This window comes from Scyliorhinus torazame, chromosome 7, assembly GCF_047496885.1.
Source record: "Scyliorhinus torazame isolate Kashiwa2021f chromosome 7, sScyTor2.1, whole genome shotgun sequence".
Taxonomy (NCBI): domain Eukaryota; kingdom Metazoa; phylum Chordata; class Chondrichthyes; order Carcharhiniformes; family Scyliorhinidae; genus Scyliorhinus; species Scyliorhinus torazame.
In genome coordinates, this window is record NC_092713.1 from 167,514,815 (window position 1) to 167,530,994 (window position 16,180).

General features: G+C 49.8%; 1 long non-coding RNA gene and 1 gene segment (V, D, J or C); one reads left to right on the top strand and one right to left on the bottom strand.

The window, feature by feature from the left end:
* Positions 1–394: 394 nt before the first annotated feature.
* Positions 395–5,948, bottom strand: LOC140426691 (uncharacterized). Its single transcript, XR_011948271.1, has 3 exons — positions 5,790–5,948; positions 1,350–1,505; positions 395–543 (listed from the first exon to the last, which is right to left on the bottom strand). It is a non-coding gene; the product is annotated as an uncharacterized lncRNA (long non-coding RNA).
* LOC140426690 (Ig kappa chain V region Mem5-like) lies at positions 4,182–15,061 on the top strand. The segment is given in 4 exon segments: positions 4,182–4,319; positions 4,506–4,805; positions 5,546–5,578; positions 14,189–15,061. Coding segments are annotated over 4 exon segments (711 nt in total).
* Positions 15,062–16,180: the final 1,119 nt, after the last annotated feature.

Consider the following 16,180-nt stretch of genomic DNA (forward strand, 5'->3'; position numbering starts at 1 on the left):
CAGTGCTATCAAGCGAATCACAGTGACTCTTGAGGATGGCTGTGATTGATCTGGAGGGAGGCAGATTGGGAAAGGGGGGGGATCGGGAAGCCCGGGGGGGGGGGATTGGGAAGCCCCGGGAGGGGGGTAGGGACTGGGAAGCCTGGGGGGGTGGATTTGGAAGCCCCGGGGGGGGGGGATTGGGAAGCCCCGGGGGGGGTGTTGGGAAGCCCCGGGGGGGGGGGGGATTGGGAAGCCCCGGGGGGGTGAGGGGGGAAGCCCGGGGGGGTATTGGGAAGACAGGGGTGGTGAGGGGATTGGGAAGCCCGGGAAAAAAAAAACAATAAAAAAAACAACTTAAAAAAAAAACAGTGCTATCAAGCGGCACTTACTCAGCAATGACCTGCTCACTGACGCTCAGTTTGGGTTCCGCCAGGGTCACTCAGCTCCTGACCTCAGTCCAGCCTTGGATCAAACATGGACACAGGAGCTGTTGGTTGAAGTCATGCCTGGCACGAAGGAAAATGTTGTGATCCGACCATCTTCAGCTGCTTCATCAATGACCTTCCTTCCATTATACGTTCAGAGAGGGGATGAATGATTTTTTTGAGGTTGGTCAGCTGTAACTAGTGGAGTGTCACAGGGATCAGCGCTGGGGGTGCAACTATTCACAGTCAATATCAATGATTGGATGGAGGGAGTGAATGTAGCTAAGGTGACAATGACACAAAAAAAGGTGGGAAAGTAAGTTATCGAGAGGAGGGAGAGGGCGTGATTTAATGGAAAAAAAACCAGAGTCTCATTTTGGGTGCGAATAGCGGGTAGTTTTGCGGAACCGGCAGCGCCGAGGACAACCCGGCTATTAAGCGGGACTTTGTTTATTTGGGGACCTCTGCATGCACCACAACCTCTGGACCCCCCAACGCCCCAACTTACTGATTAGGGGGACCTTGAGCTCCCTTCACCCCACCTCATAAGGGCAGGGCACTCCAGACCTGAACCCTGGCAAACTGGCACCTGGGCACCTTGGCCCTGCCAGCCTGGCCATGCCACTTGGGCACCCAGGTTGGCACTGCCAGGGTGAGAGGGTGGCACTGCTGGGGTAAGAGGGTGGCACTGCCAGGGTGCCAGGCTGGTAGTGTCAAGTTGCCCAGGTGGCAGCAGGAGTGTCAGGGTACCACCATGCCCAGAGCAAGATCACCCAGAGGCCTCAGTTCACCTGGGAGACCCCCAAGTGCCGTTCCGCCTGACCCACGTTTGTGGAAACCCGTGCTAAACGCCGCCACGGTGAACTCTCCCATGCACGGGCGTTTGATCCCTCAACGTGGGTAACGCCGCACAGACATGTTTAAGTGAGGCTAACTACTCACTTGAATATGCAAATCTGGATCCCGCCCAGCGACGTCTCGCGAAGTCTCGTTAGATCTCGAGAAGTGTCCCGGGCGTTGTAAATCTCAGGAAAGGCCTCTCATGAGATTTTCCTGGCATCTTCGTGTCACCAAGCCCTCCAATTGCACCCAGGGAGTCTGCAAAGGGATAAAGACGGTGAGTGAGTGGGATAACATTGGAGTATAACGTGGGTAAATGTGAACTCGCCCACTTTGGCAGGAAGAATAGAAAAGCAGTAAAGTATTTAAATGGAGAGAGATTGAGGAACTGGCTGCTACAGAGGGATCTGGGTGTCCTGGTACATGAATCACAAAACGTTAGTCTGCAGGTCCAGCAAGTGATCAGGAAGGGAAATGGAATGTTGGTCTTCATTACGAGAGGAACGGTTGCCCCCGATCGCGGGCCTGACCACCGTGGAGCCCCCCCTGGAGTCGGCACCCCCCAGCCCCCCCACCAGGATGGCCCCTGCAGCCAGAAAGCTGAGGTCCCACCAGATAGGACCAAGCGCAAACGACAGCAGCGGGACTCGGCAGAACTCGGCGGGCACTCGGCCCGTCGAGCGCGGAGAATCGCCGGGGGGGGGGGGGGGGAAGCGCTTTCAACGGCCCCCGACCGGTGCCGCAGCGACCGTACCGGCATGATTGGCGCCCATTCTCCGGTCGCCGGAGAATCGGTGGCCGACGTCGGAACGGCATGGCAGGATTCGCGCCCCCCGGCCACCGATTCTCCGACCCGGCGCAGGATCAGAGAATCCCGGCCACGATGTCTGGTTCTGGACACTCTCACCATTTGGAGCATCTTTCTTGCATCTATCCTGTCTAGTCCTGTTAGAATTTTATAGATTTCTCTGGGTTCAAGGGATAAGGTAGGGCCCTGACCCTCAGTAGGATACCCTTTCAGAGGGTCTATGCAGATGAAATGGGCTGAATGGCCTCCTTCTGCACTGTAGTTATTCCACGATCCAAGGATTCTCCAGCTTTGAGGACTCTGCTCCTCTCCTTCGCCCCCAGAAGAGACATCAACCTCCTGGTATCCACTCTCTCAGTCTCCTCAGGATCTTATGTTTCAGTGAGCTCACCAGCCGGGATTCTCTTAGCCTGCGCCGGGTCGGAGAATCGGCGGTGACACGTGAAATTCCAGCCATGCCGCTCCGATGCCGGGACACGATTCTCTGGCAACCGGAAAATCGGCGGCAAACGCGCGGGCGCGATTGCCGCACCGCCGATTGGGGGCCGCTTCCCCCCGGCTTCCCCCCTCATATTTCTGAACTGTAGTGAATACAACCATAACCGACTCAATCTCTCCTCGTACGTCTGTCCAGCCACCCCAGGAATCAGTCTGAGTAGTTTCCTTTATTAAGATTCAGGACCCGTGTCTCAGAATCAACTCCTTCACTCTCCATCTTGATGAAAGATTCACTCATTCCTGGGATGACGTGTTTATTTCAGGAAGAGAGTTTGGTCAGGTTGGTCCTGTACCCACTGGAGTTTAGAAGAATGAGAGGTGGGCCAGGATTCTCCGAAATCCCGGCCAAGTGTTGACGCCGGCGTAAACACCGGAGTGGTGTACGGCGGCACCAACAGGCCTCCTGGCCCAGCAATTCAGCGGTCTTCAGGCGGCCAGCATGGCGGCGGAGTGCTGCGCGCTGTTCTGGCGGCGAAAGGCGGCCCTGCAAGGCCGGTGCAGATCCGCGCATGCGCACGACGGCCATCTCCACGCCGGCGCATGCGCACGGTTGCAGTCTCCGTGCCGGCAACGCGCAACATGCGGGCCCGCGGGGAGGGAGGTAGGCCCCCTCCAGATCACGGGCGCCCGCCGATCGGAAGCCCTCGATCGCGGGCCTGGGCCCCGTGGAGGCCCCCTTCCACCAACCTCAGAATCAGACCCCCCGTCCCTCCACCAGGACACCCACCGCGGCCGCGGATCCAAGCTCCCACAGGGTGATACCTGGTTGGAGCCACGCCGGCGGGACTCGGCAGGAGTTTGGCCGGTCGACCACGGAGAATCGCCGCGTGGGCCTCTTTCAGCGGCCCCCAATCGGCGGTGCGGCAATCGCGCCCGCGCGTTTGCCGCTGATTCTCCGGTTGCCGGAGAATCGTGTCCCGGCATCGGAGCGGCATGGCTGGAATTTCACGTGTCACCGCCGATTCTCCGACCTGGCGCAGGCTAAGAGAATCCCAGCTGGTGACCTCACTGAAACATAAGATCCTGAGGAGACTGAGAGAGTGGATACCAGGAGGTTGATGTCTCTTCTGGGGGCGAAGGAGAGGAGCAGAGTCCTCAAAGCTGGAGAATCCTTGGATCGTGGAATAACTACAGTGCAGAAGGAGGCCATTCAGTCCATTTCATCTGCATAGACCCTCTGAAAGGGTATCCTACTTCGGGTCAGGGCCCTACCTTATCCCTTGAACCCAGAAATCACACATAATCCTTTGGACACAAAGGGACAATTGATCATGGCCAATCCACCTAACCTGCACATCTTTGGACTGTCGGAGAAAACCGGAGCACCCGGAGGAAACCCACGCACACACGGGGAGAATGTGCAGACTCCGCACACACAGTGACCCAAGCCGGGAATCGAACCCGGGTCCCTGGAGCTATGAGAGCATGCCACCCAGATGAAAGTGAGGGAGAAAAATAGAGTAAGAAAGAAAGAGAGAGAGAGCAAACAATGAGAGTGACATAGACAGAGAGACAGGGAAAGAGACAGAAACTGAGGGACTGAGGGAGTGAGTGAGAGAGAAGAGGAAGTGAAGGTGCTGACGTGGTGTCTCTGCCTCATACCATTTACATACTGAGGAACGGGCAGTGAGACTCTCACAGGCTGCAGCTTTATAAAGCAGAGCCCAGTGAAGGGAGAGTTTATCAGTAACCAGGCACAGGGACAGGAGCAGACACCATGATTTCAGCCATCCAGCTGATCTGGCCTCTGGCATTCTGCATCGCAGGTACAAATCTCTCACCTTCCACCTGGAATATTTTCCTGCTCTCCATTTCAATCCAATTCTACTGACTTGTGATTGAAGGGAAAATGCTGAAAGCAGAGGAACAGTCAGTGTGTCCAACAATATCTCATTGTACAGGCTCTTTCTGTGACAGTTCTTACTTCACTCTGTTTCTCTATTACTCCTCAGGTATCAGTGGAGACACCATCATGACCCAGTCTCCCCCGGTGTTGTCAGTGAGCCTGGGCCAGACCGCAACCATCACCTGTACGGCCAGTCAATCTGCTACTACCGATGTTGAATGGTTCCAACAGCGAGAAGGTCAAAAACCAGCTCTGCTGATCTACAATGCAGTGAGCCGATTCACAGGAATATCCGATCGATTCACCGGCAGAGAACTGTCCACGACACGATTCACCCTAACAATCAGCAATCTGCAAAATGAGGATGTCGCTGATTATTACTGTCAGCAAAGTAGGACCTTCCCCTACACAGTGATACAGAGCCTTACAAAAACCTCAATACACACAATCCCACCTCCTGTACTGACACACCCCACAGTTTTATATAATATATAATAAACACAATAAAGGAAACGGAACAAATTATTCTCACTGTCCACTGCACACTCCAGTCCCTGTGGTGTCCACAGCTCGCTGTAGGCCTCAGGTTTCCCTCCTACTCTCAATGTCCACTTATAGAACATAGAACATAAAGTGCAGAAGGAGGCCATTCAGCCCATCGAGTCTGCACCAACCCACTTAAGCCCTCACTTCCACCCTCTCCCCGTAACTCAATAACACCTCCTAACCTTTTTGGTCACTAAGGGCAATTTATCATGGCCAATCCACCTAACCTGCACGTCATTGGACTGTGGGAGGAAACCGGAGCAACCGGAGGAAACCCACACACACGAAGAGAACGTGCAGACTCCGCACAGACAGTGACCCAGCGGGGAATCGAACCTGGGACCCTGGCGCTGTGAAGCCACAGTGCTATCCACTTGTGCTACCATGCTGCCCAAATGGAGAGCAGCTGAAAGATTTATCTTTCATCTAAACTTAGAATTCTCAACTTTCCCAATAAAACACAGAGAGAGAGAAAGAGTGAGAGAGAAAGACATGAGTGAGAGGGAGACAGAGATAGACAGAGAGAGGGTGAGAGAGAGTGAGTGAAGCAGAGAGCAGAGGTTTTTGTACAGCCCCTGTACTGGAAGCTGCCAGTGTGGCTCACGTTTGGTAAAGGAACCAAGCTCAGACTGAGTAAGTAAATCCCAATCCTCCGTTATTAACCCTTTCAATACTGAAACGTTCTCAAACACAAATGCTGAATAGTTGAAGGTGTTAGTGGGGAGCTGCAGTGAATGAAATGGTTCATTGAAGAACACTGTGTAGAACAGGGTGCCCAGCTGTATTTCTTTAGTTCCATTCCCCCCTTTAAGCAGCAAGATATAAGTAAGCAGCTTTTACCCACCGTGTCGAGGAGATCTGGACGTTTGCAGACTGTGTTCACATTCCTGGACCATGGAGTGAAATCACTCACTAGACTCCTGTCAGTCTCCGTGTGACAGACACGGGCAGAGTTTGATGTGAGCTCTGGCTCCCTGTCACACTCTCTGATATAACTGATCACAGCAGCAGCAGCACAGTGAGGCAGCGAGGTCCCACTTCCCCCAGCTTTAACGCTGCTCTCTCCACTCCCTGCTTATCTCTGAGCAAAGTTCTGATGACAAACAGGTCCAGCAGGGCTCACAATCCAGTGGCTTCAGTGTTCCAGGCTTTTGGGGAGACTCTCAGTTACTTTCTCTTTGGGTCGAGTTCAGTCCGATATTTATTCCTGATCCAATATTCCTGAAAATCCCTGGAGATATTTTTATTGTTTGATGTGATGTGTGATCTCTGACTGGACCAGCATTTATTGCCCATCCCTAATTGCCCTTGAACTGAGTGTCTTGCTCGGCCATTCCAGAGGACTTTTCAGAGTCAACACATTACTGCGGATCTGGAGTCACTTGTAGGCCGGACAAGGTCAGGATGGCAGATTCCCACTTCAGACCCACACATCCCATAAATGAACGCTTCTAAATGGCCCAAACTGCACTTTCCTGCCGGTCCCCACAACCCTTGACCCCCTCGTCAATCAAAAATCTGTCTAACTCAGCCTCAATGTCCCAGATTCAATGTCCCAGCATGCACTGCTCTCTGGGAAAGAGAATTCTAAACACTAACGACCCTCTGAGAGAAGAAATTCCTCCTCATCTCCGCCTTTAATGGGGATCCCTTATTTTTAAACTGTATCCACTAATTCTGGATTCCCCACGAGGGGAAACATTCTCTCAGCATCCACCCTGTTAAGCTCCCTCGGAATCTTATATGTTGCAATCAGATCACCTCTCATTCTGCAATGATGACAGACCCAACCAGCTCAACTTTTCCTCATCAGACATTCCTTTCCTCAGTGGAATCAGCCCAGTGAACCTTCTCTGAACTTCTTCCAATGTCCGAATATCCGTCCTTAAGTAAGGAGACCAACACTGTACTCAGTACTCATGATGTAGTCTCACCAATGTGCTGTATCGATGGAGCAAGACTTCCCGACTTTCATACCCCAACCCCCTTGTAATAAAGGACAACACTCCATTTACCTTCCTAATCACTTGCTGTACCTGCAGGTTAACTTTCTGTGATTCATACACAAGGACACCCCGATCCCTCTGCACCACAGCTTTCTGCAGTCTCTCTCCATTTCAATAATATGCTGCTTTTCTATTCTCCTTAACCAAGTGGACAAGCTCACATTTCCCCACATTATACTCCATCTGTCAAATGTCCTCCCCACTCACTGAACCTATCAATATCCCTTTTCAGACTCTGTATCCTCCTCACAACTTGCTTTCCTACCTATCATTTTATCATCAGCAAATTTAGCTACAATACTGTCATTCCCTTCATCCAGCTCATTAATATAGTTTGTAGAGTTGAAACCCCAAACAACAGCCATCTTCCTTTGTGCTGGGTATGACCCGACCAACGGAGAGTTTTCCCCCGGATTCCCATTGACTCCAGTTTTGTTTGGGCTCCATGATATTAAACTCAGTGAAATGCCGCCGCGATGTCAAGGGCAGTCAGTCACTCTGGCCTCACCTCTGGAGTTCAGCTCTTTTGTCCATGTTTGAACCAAAGCTGTAGTGAGATCAGGAGCTGAGTGACCCCGGCAGATCTCAAACTGAGCGTCAGTGAGCAGGTTATTGCTGAGTAAATGCGATTTGATAGCACTATCATTAACAACACAAATCATTTTGCTGATGATTGAAAGTTGACTGATGGGCAGTAATTCTCCGGATTGAATTTGTCCAGCTCCTCGTGGACAGGACATATCTGGGTAATTTTCCACATCGTTTGGTCGATGCCAATTTTGTAGCTAAACCTAAACAATTTGGCTAGGGGTACGTCCTGATAACAAGACCATAAGAAATAGGGACCAGAGTAAACCATTCGGCCCATCGAGCCCGCTGCACCATTCAATACGATCATGACTGATCTTGGTCTTCAACTCTATTTTGCCGCCATTCCCCGTATCTCTTAATTCCCTGAGAGACCAAAAATCTGTCTGTCTCAGCCTGGAATATATTCAACGATGGAGCATCCAGAACTCTCTGGGGTCGAGAACTCCAAAAATTCACAATCCTTTGAGTGAAGAGATTTCTCCTCATCTCAGTCCTAAATGATCGGCTCCTTATCCTGAGACTGTGACCCTGTGTTTCCGATTCCCTGACCAGCGGAGACAATCTCTCAGCGTCTACACAAGTCTGGAACACAAGTCTTCAGTACTACTGGGGGGATGATGTCAGGGTCCAGAACCTTCGCAGTATCCAGGGCCTTCAGAGTTTCTTGATATCACGCGGAGTGAATCAAACTGGCTGAAAACTGATATCTGTGATGCTGGGATCTCAGGAGGAGGCCGGGATGGATCATCCACTCGGCACTTCTGGGTGGCCTCCTCCATCATTGAGGATGGAGATATTTGTGGAGCCTCCTCCTCCAGTGAGTTGTTTAATTGTCCATCAGCATTCACGTCTGGATATGACAGGGCTGCACAGCTTAGATCTGATCCCTGGGATCAGAAAGGGAATTCATTGAATGTTTACAGGAGGGCTTTTTGGAACAGCTTGTGATGGAGCCCACGAGGGAACAGGCCATTCTGGACTTAGTGTTATGTAATGAGCCAGACTTGATAAAAGATCTTAAAGTAAGGGAACACTTAGGAGGCAGTGATCATAATATGGTAGAATTCAGTCTGCAATTTGAAAGAAAGAAGGTAGAATCAGATGTAAAGGTGTGACAGTTAAATAAAGGTAACTACAGGGGCATGAGGGAGGAACTGACGAAAATCGACTGGGAGCAGAGCCTGGGGGGAAAGACAGTAGAACAGCAATGGCAGGAGTTTCTGGGAGTAATTGAGGACACAGTACAGAGGTTCATCCCAAAGAAAAGAAAGGTTATCGGAGGGGGGATTAGGCAGCCATGGCTGACAAAGGAAGTCAGGGAATGCATCAAAGCAAAGGAGAAAGCCTATAATGTGGCAAAGAGTAGTGGGAAGTTAGAAGATTGGGAAGGCTACAAAAACAAACAGAGGATAACAAAGAGAGAAATAAGGAAAGAGAGGATCAAATATGAAGGTAGGCTAGCCAGTAACATTAGAAATGATAGTAAAAGTTTCTTTAAATACATTAAAAACAAACGGGAGGCAAAAGTAGACATTAGGCCGCTCCAAAATGACGCTGGTAATCTAGTGATGGGAGACAAGGAAATAGCTGAGGAACTAAATAAGTACTTTGCGTCAGTCTTCACAGTAGAAGACATGAGTAATAGCCCAACAATTCAGGAGAGTCAGGGGGAAGAGTTGAATATGGTAGCCATCACAAAGGAGAAAGTGCTAGAGAAACTAAGAGGTCTAAAAATTGATAAACCAGGATGGGCTACATCCTAGAGTTCTAAAGGAGATAGCTGAAGAAATAGTGGAGGCGTTAGTTATGATCTTTCAAAAGTCACTGGAGTCAGGGAAAGTCCCAGAGGATTGGAAAATCGCTGTTGTAACTCCCCTGTTCAAGAAGGGAACAAGAAAAAAGATGGAAAATTATACGCCAATTAGCCTAACCTCGGTTGTTGGCAAGATTCTAGAATCCATCGTTAAGGATGAGATTTCTAAATTCTTGGAAGTGCAGGGTCGGATTAGGACAAGTCAGCATGGATTTAGTAAGGGGAGGTCGTGCCTGACAAACCTGTTAGAGTTCTTTGAAGAGATAACAAATAGGTTAGACCAAGGAGAGCCAATGGATGTTATCTATCTTGACTTCCAAAAGGCCTTTGATAAGGTGCCTCACGGGAGACTGCTGAGTAAAATAAGGGCCCATGGTATTCGAGGCAAGGTACTAACATGGATTGATGCTTGGCTGTCAGGCAGAAGGCAGAGAGTTGGGATAAAAGGTTCTTTTTCGGAATGGCAACCGGTGACGAGTGGTGTCCTTCAGGGTTCAGTGTTGGGGCCACAGCTGTTCTCTTTATATATTAACGATCTAGATGATGGGACTGGGGGCATTCTGGCTAAGTTTGCCGATGATACAAAGATAGGTGGAGGGGCAGGTAGTATTGAGGAGGTGGGGAGGCTGCAGAAAGATTTAGACAGTTTAGGAGAGTGGTCCAAGAAATGGCTGATGAAATTCAACGTGGGCAAGTGCGAGGTCTTGCACTTTGGAAAAAAGAATAGAGGCAGGGACTATTTTCTAAACGGTGACAAAATTCATAATGCTGAAGTGCAAAGGGACTTGGGAGTCCTAATCCAGGATTCTCTGAAGGTAAACTTGCAGGTTGAGTCCGTAATTAAGAAAGCAAATGCAATGTTGTCATTTATCTCGAGGCTTGGAATATAAAAGCAGGGATGTACTTCTGAAGCTTTATAAAGCATTAGTTAGGCCCCATTTAGAATACTGTGAGCAATTTTGGGCCCCACACCTCAGGAAGGACATACTGGCACTGGAGCGGGTCCAGCGGAGATTCACACGGATGATCCCAGGAATGGTAGGCCTAACATATGATGAACGTCTGAGGATCCTGGGATTATATTCATTGGAGTTTAGGAGGTTGAGGGGAGATCTAATAGAAACTTACAAGATAATGAATGGCTTAGATAGGGGTGGACGTAGGGAGGTTGTTTCCATTAGCAGGGGAGACTAGGACCCGGGGGCACAGCCTTAGAATAAAAGAGAGTCACTTTAGAACAAAGATGAGGAGAAATTTCTTCAGCCAGAGAGTGGTGGGTCTGTGGAATTCATTGCCACAGAGGGCGGTGGAGGCCGGGACGTTGAGTGTCTTTAAGACAGAAGTTGATAAATTCTTGATTTCTCGAGGAATTAAGGGCTATGGAGAGAGAGAGAGTAAATGGAGTTGAAATCAGCCATGATTGAATGGTGGAGTGGACTCGATGGGCCGAATGGCCTTACCTCCACTCCGATGTCTTATGGTCTTATGATCCGTGGGTTGTGGGATCGTTTAGCTCTGTCTGGCACATGCTGCTTCTGCTGTTTGACACACAGTCCTGTGTTGTATCGTCACCAGGTTGACACCTCATTTTTCAGCCTGTCTGGTGCTGCTCCTGGCGTGTCCTCCTGCACTCTTCATTGAACTGAAACCAGCAGAAAATCCACACAAACAGACCCATGTGTGTCTGATTTGTCTGTGTGTTTATTAGATGTGACTGAGCAGATAGCAAGAGTTTCAGCAACAACAAAGATGCTTCTCTGGTTCACCTCCCACTTTCCCCATCCACTTACAGAATCCTTACGGGGAAAGGGCTCAGCTCCTGCCATCGACTGGTTAAATGTCCCCCCTCTAGACTCCAGGCCTCCCATAATCTGCTCTCCATCTCTCTCCTGAAGACACTCTCTCTGGCTGGGGAACAGTTCCACCCTCCCCAAGTGGCCTCATTCCTCCAAGTGTGAGGCAGGAGGGTGAACATGGCAGCCTATTGGAGCGTGAGGTGTCAGCCGTGCCTCAGTGGGGAGCACTCTCGCCTCTGAATCACAACGTTGTGGCTTCAAATCCGGCTCCAGAGATTTGACCCCATAATCCAGGCTGAGACTCCAGCGCAGTATTGAGGGAATGCTGCACTGTCAGAGGGGCTGTCTTTCTGATGAAACAAACTGATGTCTGCCCTCCCAGGGGGTGTAAAAGATCCCATGGCTCTATTAGAGGGAGAGCAGCGGAGAGCTCCCCGGTGTCCTGGTCAATACTTATCCCTCAGCCAACATCACTAAATATCTGATTACCTGGTCATTGTCACTCTGCTCTCTGGGATCTTGCTGTGCACAGTTGGCTGTGAAACACTTTGCAACACCCTGAGGTGTGTTAGGTGCGTGAGAAATGCAAGTCATTCTTTGAGTTTGGAGCTTCCTGAACCTGATCCTAGCCCAATTTCCCCATGGTCTCAGCCTCCAGGGTTCATGGGGTCATTGGGAGCAATGATCCTGTCTGACCCCCGGACACTGAGACTAATTGTAGTCTCACCCTTGACCTCAACCCAGTGCTGAGTGACACGGTTTGAATTGAAATCTAGAACCTTCTACACAGACAGCCAATCAGTATCCTTTGTGAAGTGTGTTGCTCCAAGTCAGCTCCAATGTTCTGGGATAAAGTTCTCCCGACCTGTCTGTGATCTGAGGTTTGTTAATGTTCAACCTGTCACCCCAGACAGACTGATCAATAGTTCGAGCTTCCTGACTGGTTCACAGTCTCTTAAAGGGACACTGCGTCTTTAAATACTCTGACTATTAACCATTTCAGTGCTGAATTTGTAGCCCCTTCTTCACAAATGTTTAAATCACATTCCAAAATGATTTAACCAGCTTAACATCAAAACTTTTACCTCCTGACACTGAACCAATTTGAAATCCAATTTGTCACTTTCCCTTAAATTTCATCAGCTTTTAATTTCCAGACCCATCTGTCATTGGAAACTTGTCAAAATCCTTGGAAAATCCATGTTGTCAACATCAAACTCGCTCCCGTCATCAACCCTCCTCGTTCCCTCCTCAAATTCAGTCAAGTTAGTCAGACACGACCTTCCCTTAACAAATCCATGTTGACTGTCCTTGATCGAACTGTGTCTCTCTCAGTGATGATTATAATTTCTCTCAGAATTATTTCCAATAATTTTCCCACCACTGAGGTTAGACTGACTGGTCTGTAATGACTCAGTCTCTCCCTTCCTCCCTTTTTAAACAACGGTATAACATTATCAGTCCTCCAATCCTCCGATACCATGCCTGTAGCCAGAGAGGATTGGAAAATAATGGTCAGAGCCTCCGCTATTTCTCCCTTGCTTCCCTTAGCAGCCTGGGATACATTTCACCTGGGCCTGGGGATTTCTCCACTTTCAAAGACGATAAACACATTAATATCTCCTCTCTCACTATCTTTATCACATCCAATATTTCACAATTCTCCTCCTCCTGAAATACAATGTCTGCTTTGTCCCTCTCGTTAGTGAAAACTGATGTAAATTATTCATTAAGAACAATCTCCCTGTCTTCCACCTCCACACACAAGTTACCTTTTTGTTCTCTAATTGGTTCCACACATTCATTAATTACATATAGATAGAATTAGAATTTACGAGCAGAAGGCCATTCGGCCCATCGAGTCTGCACCGGCCCTTACAAAAAGCACCCCACTCAAGCCCTCGCCTCTACCCTATCCCCGTAACCCAGTAACCCCCACTTAACCTATTTTGGACACAGGGCAATTTAGCATGGCCAATCGACCTAACCGGCACATCTTTGGACTGTGGGAGGAAACCGGACCACCCGGAGGAAACCCACGCACACACGGAGAGAACGTGCAGACTACACTAAGACAGTGACCCAGCGGGGTATCAAACCTGGGATCCTGGCGCTGTGAAGCCACAGTGCTATCCACTTGTGCTACCATGCTGCCCAAATAGAGAGCAGATGAAAGATTTATCATCGAACATTAGAATTCTCAAATTTCCTAACAAAACACACAGACATTGAGATAAACAGAGAGAGAGAGAAAGAGTGAGAGAGAAAGACATGAGTGAGAGTGAGACAGAGAGAGGGTGAGAGTGAGTGAGTGAAGCAGAGAGCAGAGGTTTTTGTACAGCCCCTGCACTGGAATCTGTCAGTGTGGCCAATCCACCTAACCTGCGTATCTTTGGACTGTGGGAGGAAACCGGAGCACCTGGAGGAAACCCACGAAGACACGGGGAGAATGTGCAGACTCCGCACAGACAGTGACCCAAGCCGGGAATCGAACCTGGGACACTGGAGCTGTGAAGCAACTGTGCTAACCACTATGCTACTGTGCTGCCCTCTAACAATGTCCCGCACTATTACTTTGTGTGAACATATTTGTTCTGAACTCTCTCTATCTCCAGCTTGAATATCCTCCCACTGCTCTGATACTGTTTTACATCAAGTCCTTGTTTCAGTTTCCTGTCCATTTTGGCAAATCCCAGTTTGGTCAAATTGGCCTGTCCCCAATTTAAAACTTTTACTCCTTGGCCCACCTTTACCCTTTTCCATAACTACTCTAAATCTAACTGAATTATGATCACCATTACCCAAATACACTCCTACTGATACCCCTTCCACCTGCCCAGATTCAATCACTAAAACTGTCCAAAACTGCTCCTTCACTTGTTGGAATTGTTCCGTGCTGGTTAGAAAGGTTGCTCAGAATGGATTGTCAGAATTCCAGATCATCTATACATTGACACAGATTTAATCCCAGTTAATATTTGGGAAGTTGAAATCCTTTATAACTGCAGCGATTAAAATTCCTTCCTTTCTCTTTCAGGCCGTGAGAATTCACAACCCACGCTGACCCTGCTTCCTCCCTCCCTGGAGGAGGTCAAGACCAAGGGCACTGCCACCCTGGTGTGCCTTGCCAATCACTTCTATCCCGATGAGGTGGTGGTGGAGTGGAAGAAGGACGGTGCAGCCATTTCGGACGGGGTTCAGACTAGCAACTACCTGCGAGCTTCGGACAACACCTACAGCGTCAGCAGCCTGCTGACCCTCTCTGGCTCTGCCTGGGAGTCCAACGCCCGCTTCTCCTGTGCCCTCACCCACGTGAGCCTCTCCTCTGCCCTCAGCAAGAGCATCAGGAGGTCAGAATGTGCATAGTGTTAGAGAAAGTCCACAGAGGAGACACAACTTTAAATAGAACAGGGGTGAGCTGGGAGGGCAAAGGTCATTGTCAGCACTGAATTACAACTCTCTTCCTTCTCGGGACTGGGTCTGAGACACTTCTGAGGGTCAGGGGCTGAGAAATGTCACTAGGACAGTGTAGAGAGAGTGTTACTCTGTATCTAACCCCGTGCTGTACTTGTCCTGGGAATGTTTGATGGGACAGTGCAGACTCGTGATGCCAAGTAAAACCTCTCTAAGATGCTGAAGACTGTCAGCTGTATAAAAATAATGTGACCCCTGAAGTCTCTGCTCCAGGAAACCAGACCTCCTTCCTGCTCACCCTGCAGTTACAATTTAAGGTTTAGTCACTTTAAAGGGACGGGATTCTCATGTTATTGAGAAAATCTCCACAAGTGTTTTAATAAACCTCCGTTCTCCCTGTGAATTCCTCCAGCTTCCTCTGGCTGGGCTGTTTATTCAAGTTTATTTTTGACTATGTAAATCTGTAAAAGGTAATAAACATTAAGTATATTCAGTATATGGATTTGGGTTTATTGTCACCTGTACCGAGGTACAGTGAAAAGCATTGTTCTGCGAACAGTCCAGACAGATTGTTCCTTTCATGAAAGACATCAGGCATGTGATAAATACGCAAAGTATTTCGGGTGAAGCATACGGAGTGTAGTGCTGCTCAGTAGAGAACATGGCCGGGATTCTCCAAAATCCCAGCTAAGTGTTGACGCCAGCGCAAACACCGGAGTGTTTAACGCTGGCGTCAAAAGGCCTTTTGGCCCAGCAATTCAGTGGCCCACAGGGGCCAGCACGGCGCCAAAGTGCTCCACGCAGCTCCGGCTCCGATACGCGACCCTGCACTGCCGGCAGCAGACGATTCTGCACCGGCGCATGCGTGTGGTAGCCATTTCCGCGCCGGCGACACACAACATGGTGTAGCGACACAGCGGGTCCCCGTGGAAGAAGGTAGGGCCCCCCCCACCACAGATCACACACACCTGCCGATCGGTCGCCCCCGATCGTAGGCCTGGCCATCGTGGAGGCCACCCCCCCCCCGGAGCCTAATACCCCCGCCCCCCACCAGGTAGGCCACCGCCACCGCGGCCGGGTTGTACCATATGTGAACCACGCCGGCGGAACTCGGCCGGTCGACCGCGGAGAATCGCTGCAGGGGCCTCTTTCAACGGCCGTCGACTGCGCGCGCGCGACTGCCGCCGATTCTCTGGTCACCGGAGAATCGCGTCCCGGCGTCGGAGCGGCGTGGCAGGAATTTGCGCCATCACCGCCGATTCTCCGACCAAGCGCAGGCTCGGACAAACCCGGCCCATGTCTCGTATGTGCTTCGGAAGTGTCCCTCCTCCTCATCAGCTGATTGGCTGCATTTCAGCAAGTGATTGTCATGATTGGCTGGTTCGCCTGTCAATCAATGACACATCAGCAGAAGATTGGATTCAAAGACAATTATCAATCATTTTAAAATAATCAGTTTTATCTGGAATCTCTGAGTTTACAAGATTCAAATCAGAAAAGAGACTGAAAGTTGCTGGGATTAAATCATCACAATCACAATTCTCCAACCCATATTCCCCACCTCCCCCTGACCTTACCATCTCACGTGGTCTCAGTACTCCCATAGTTTCAATCA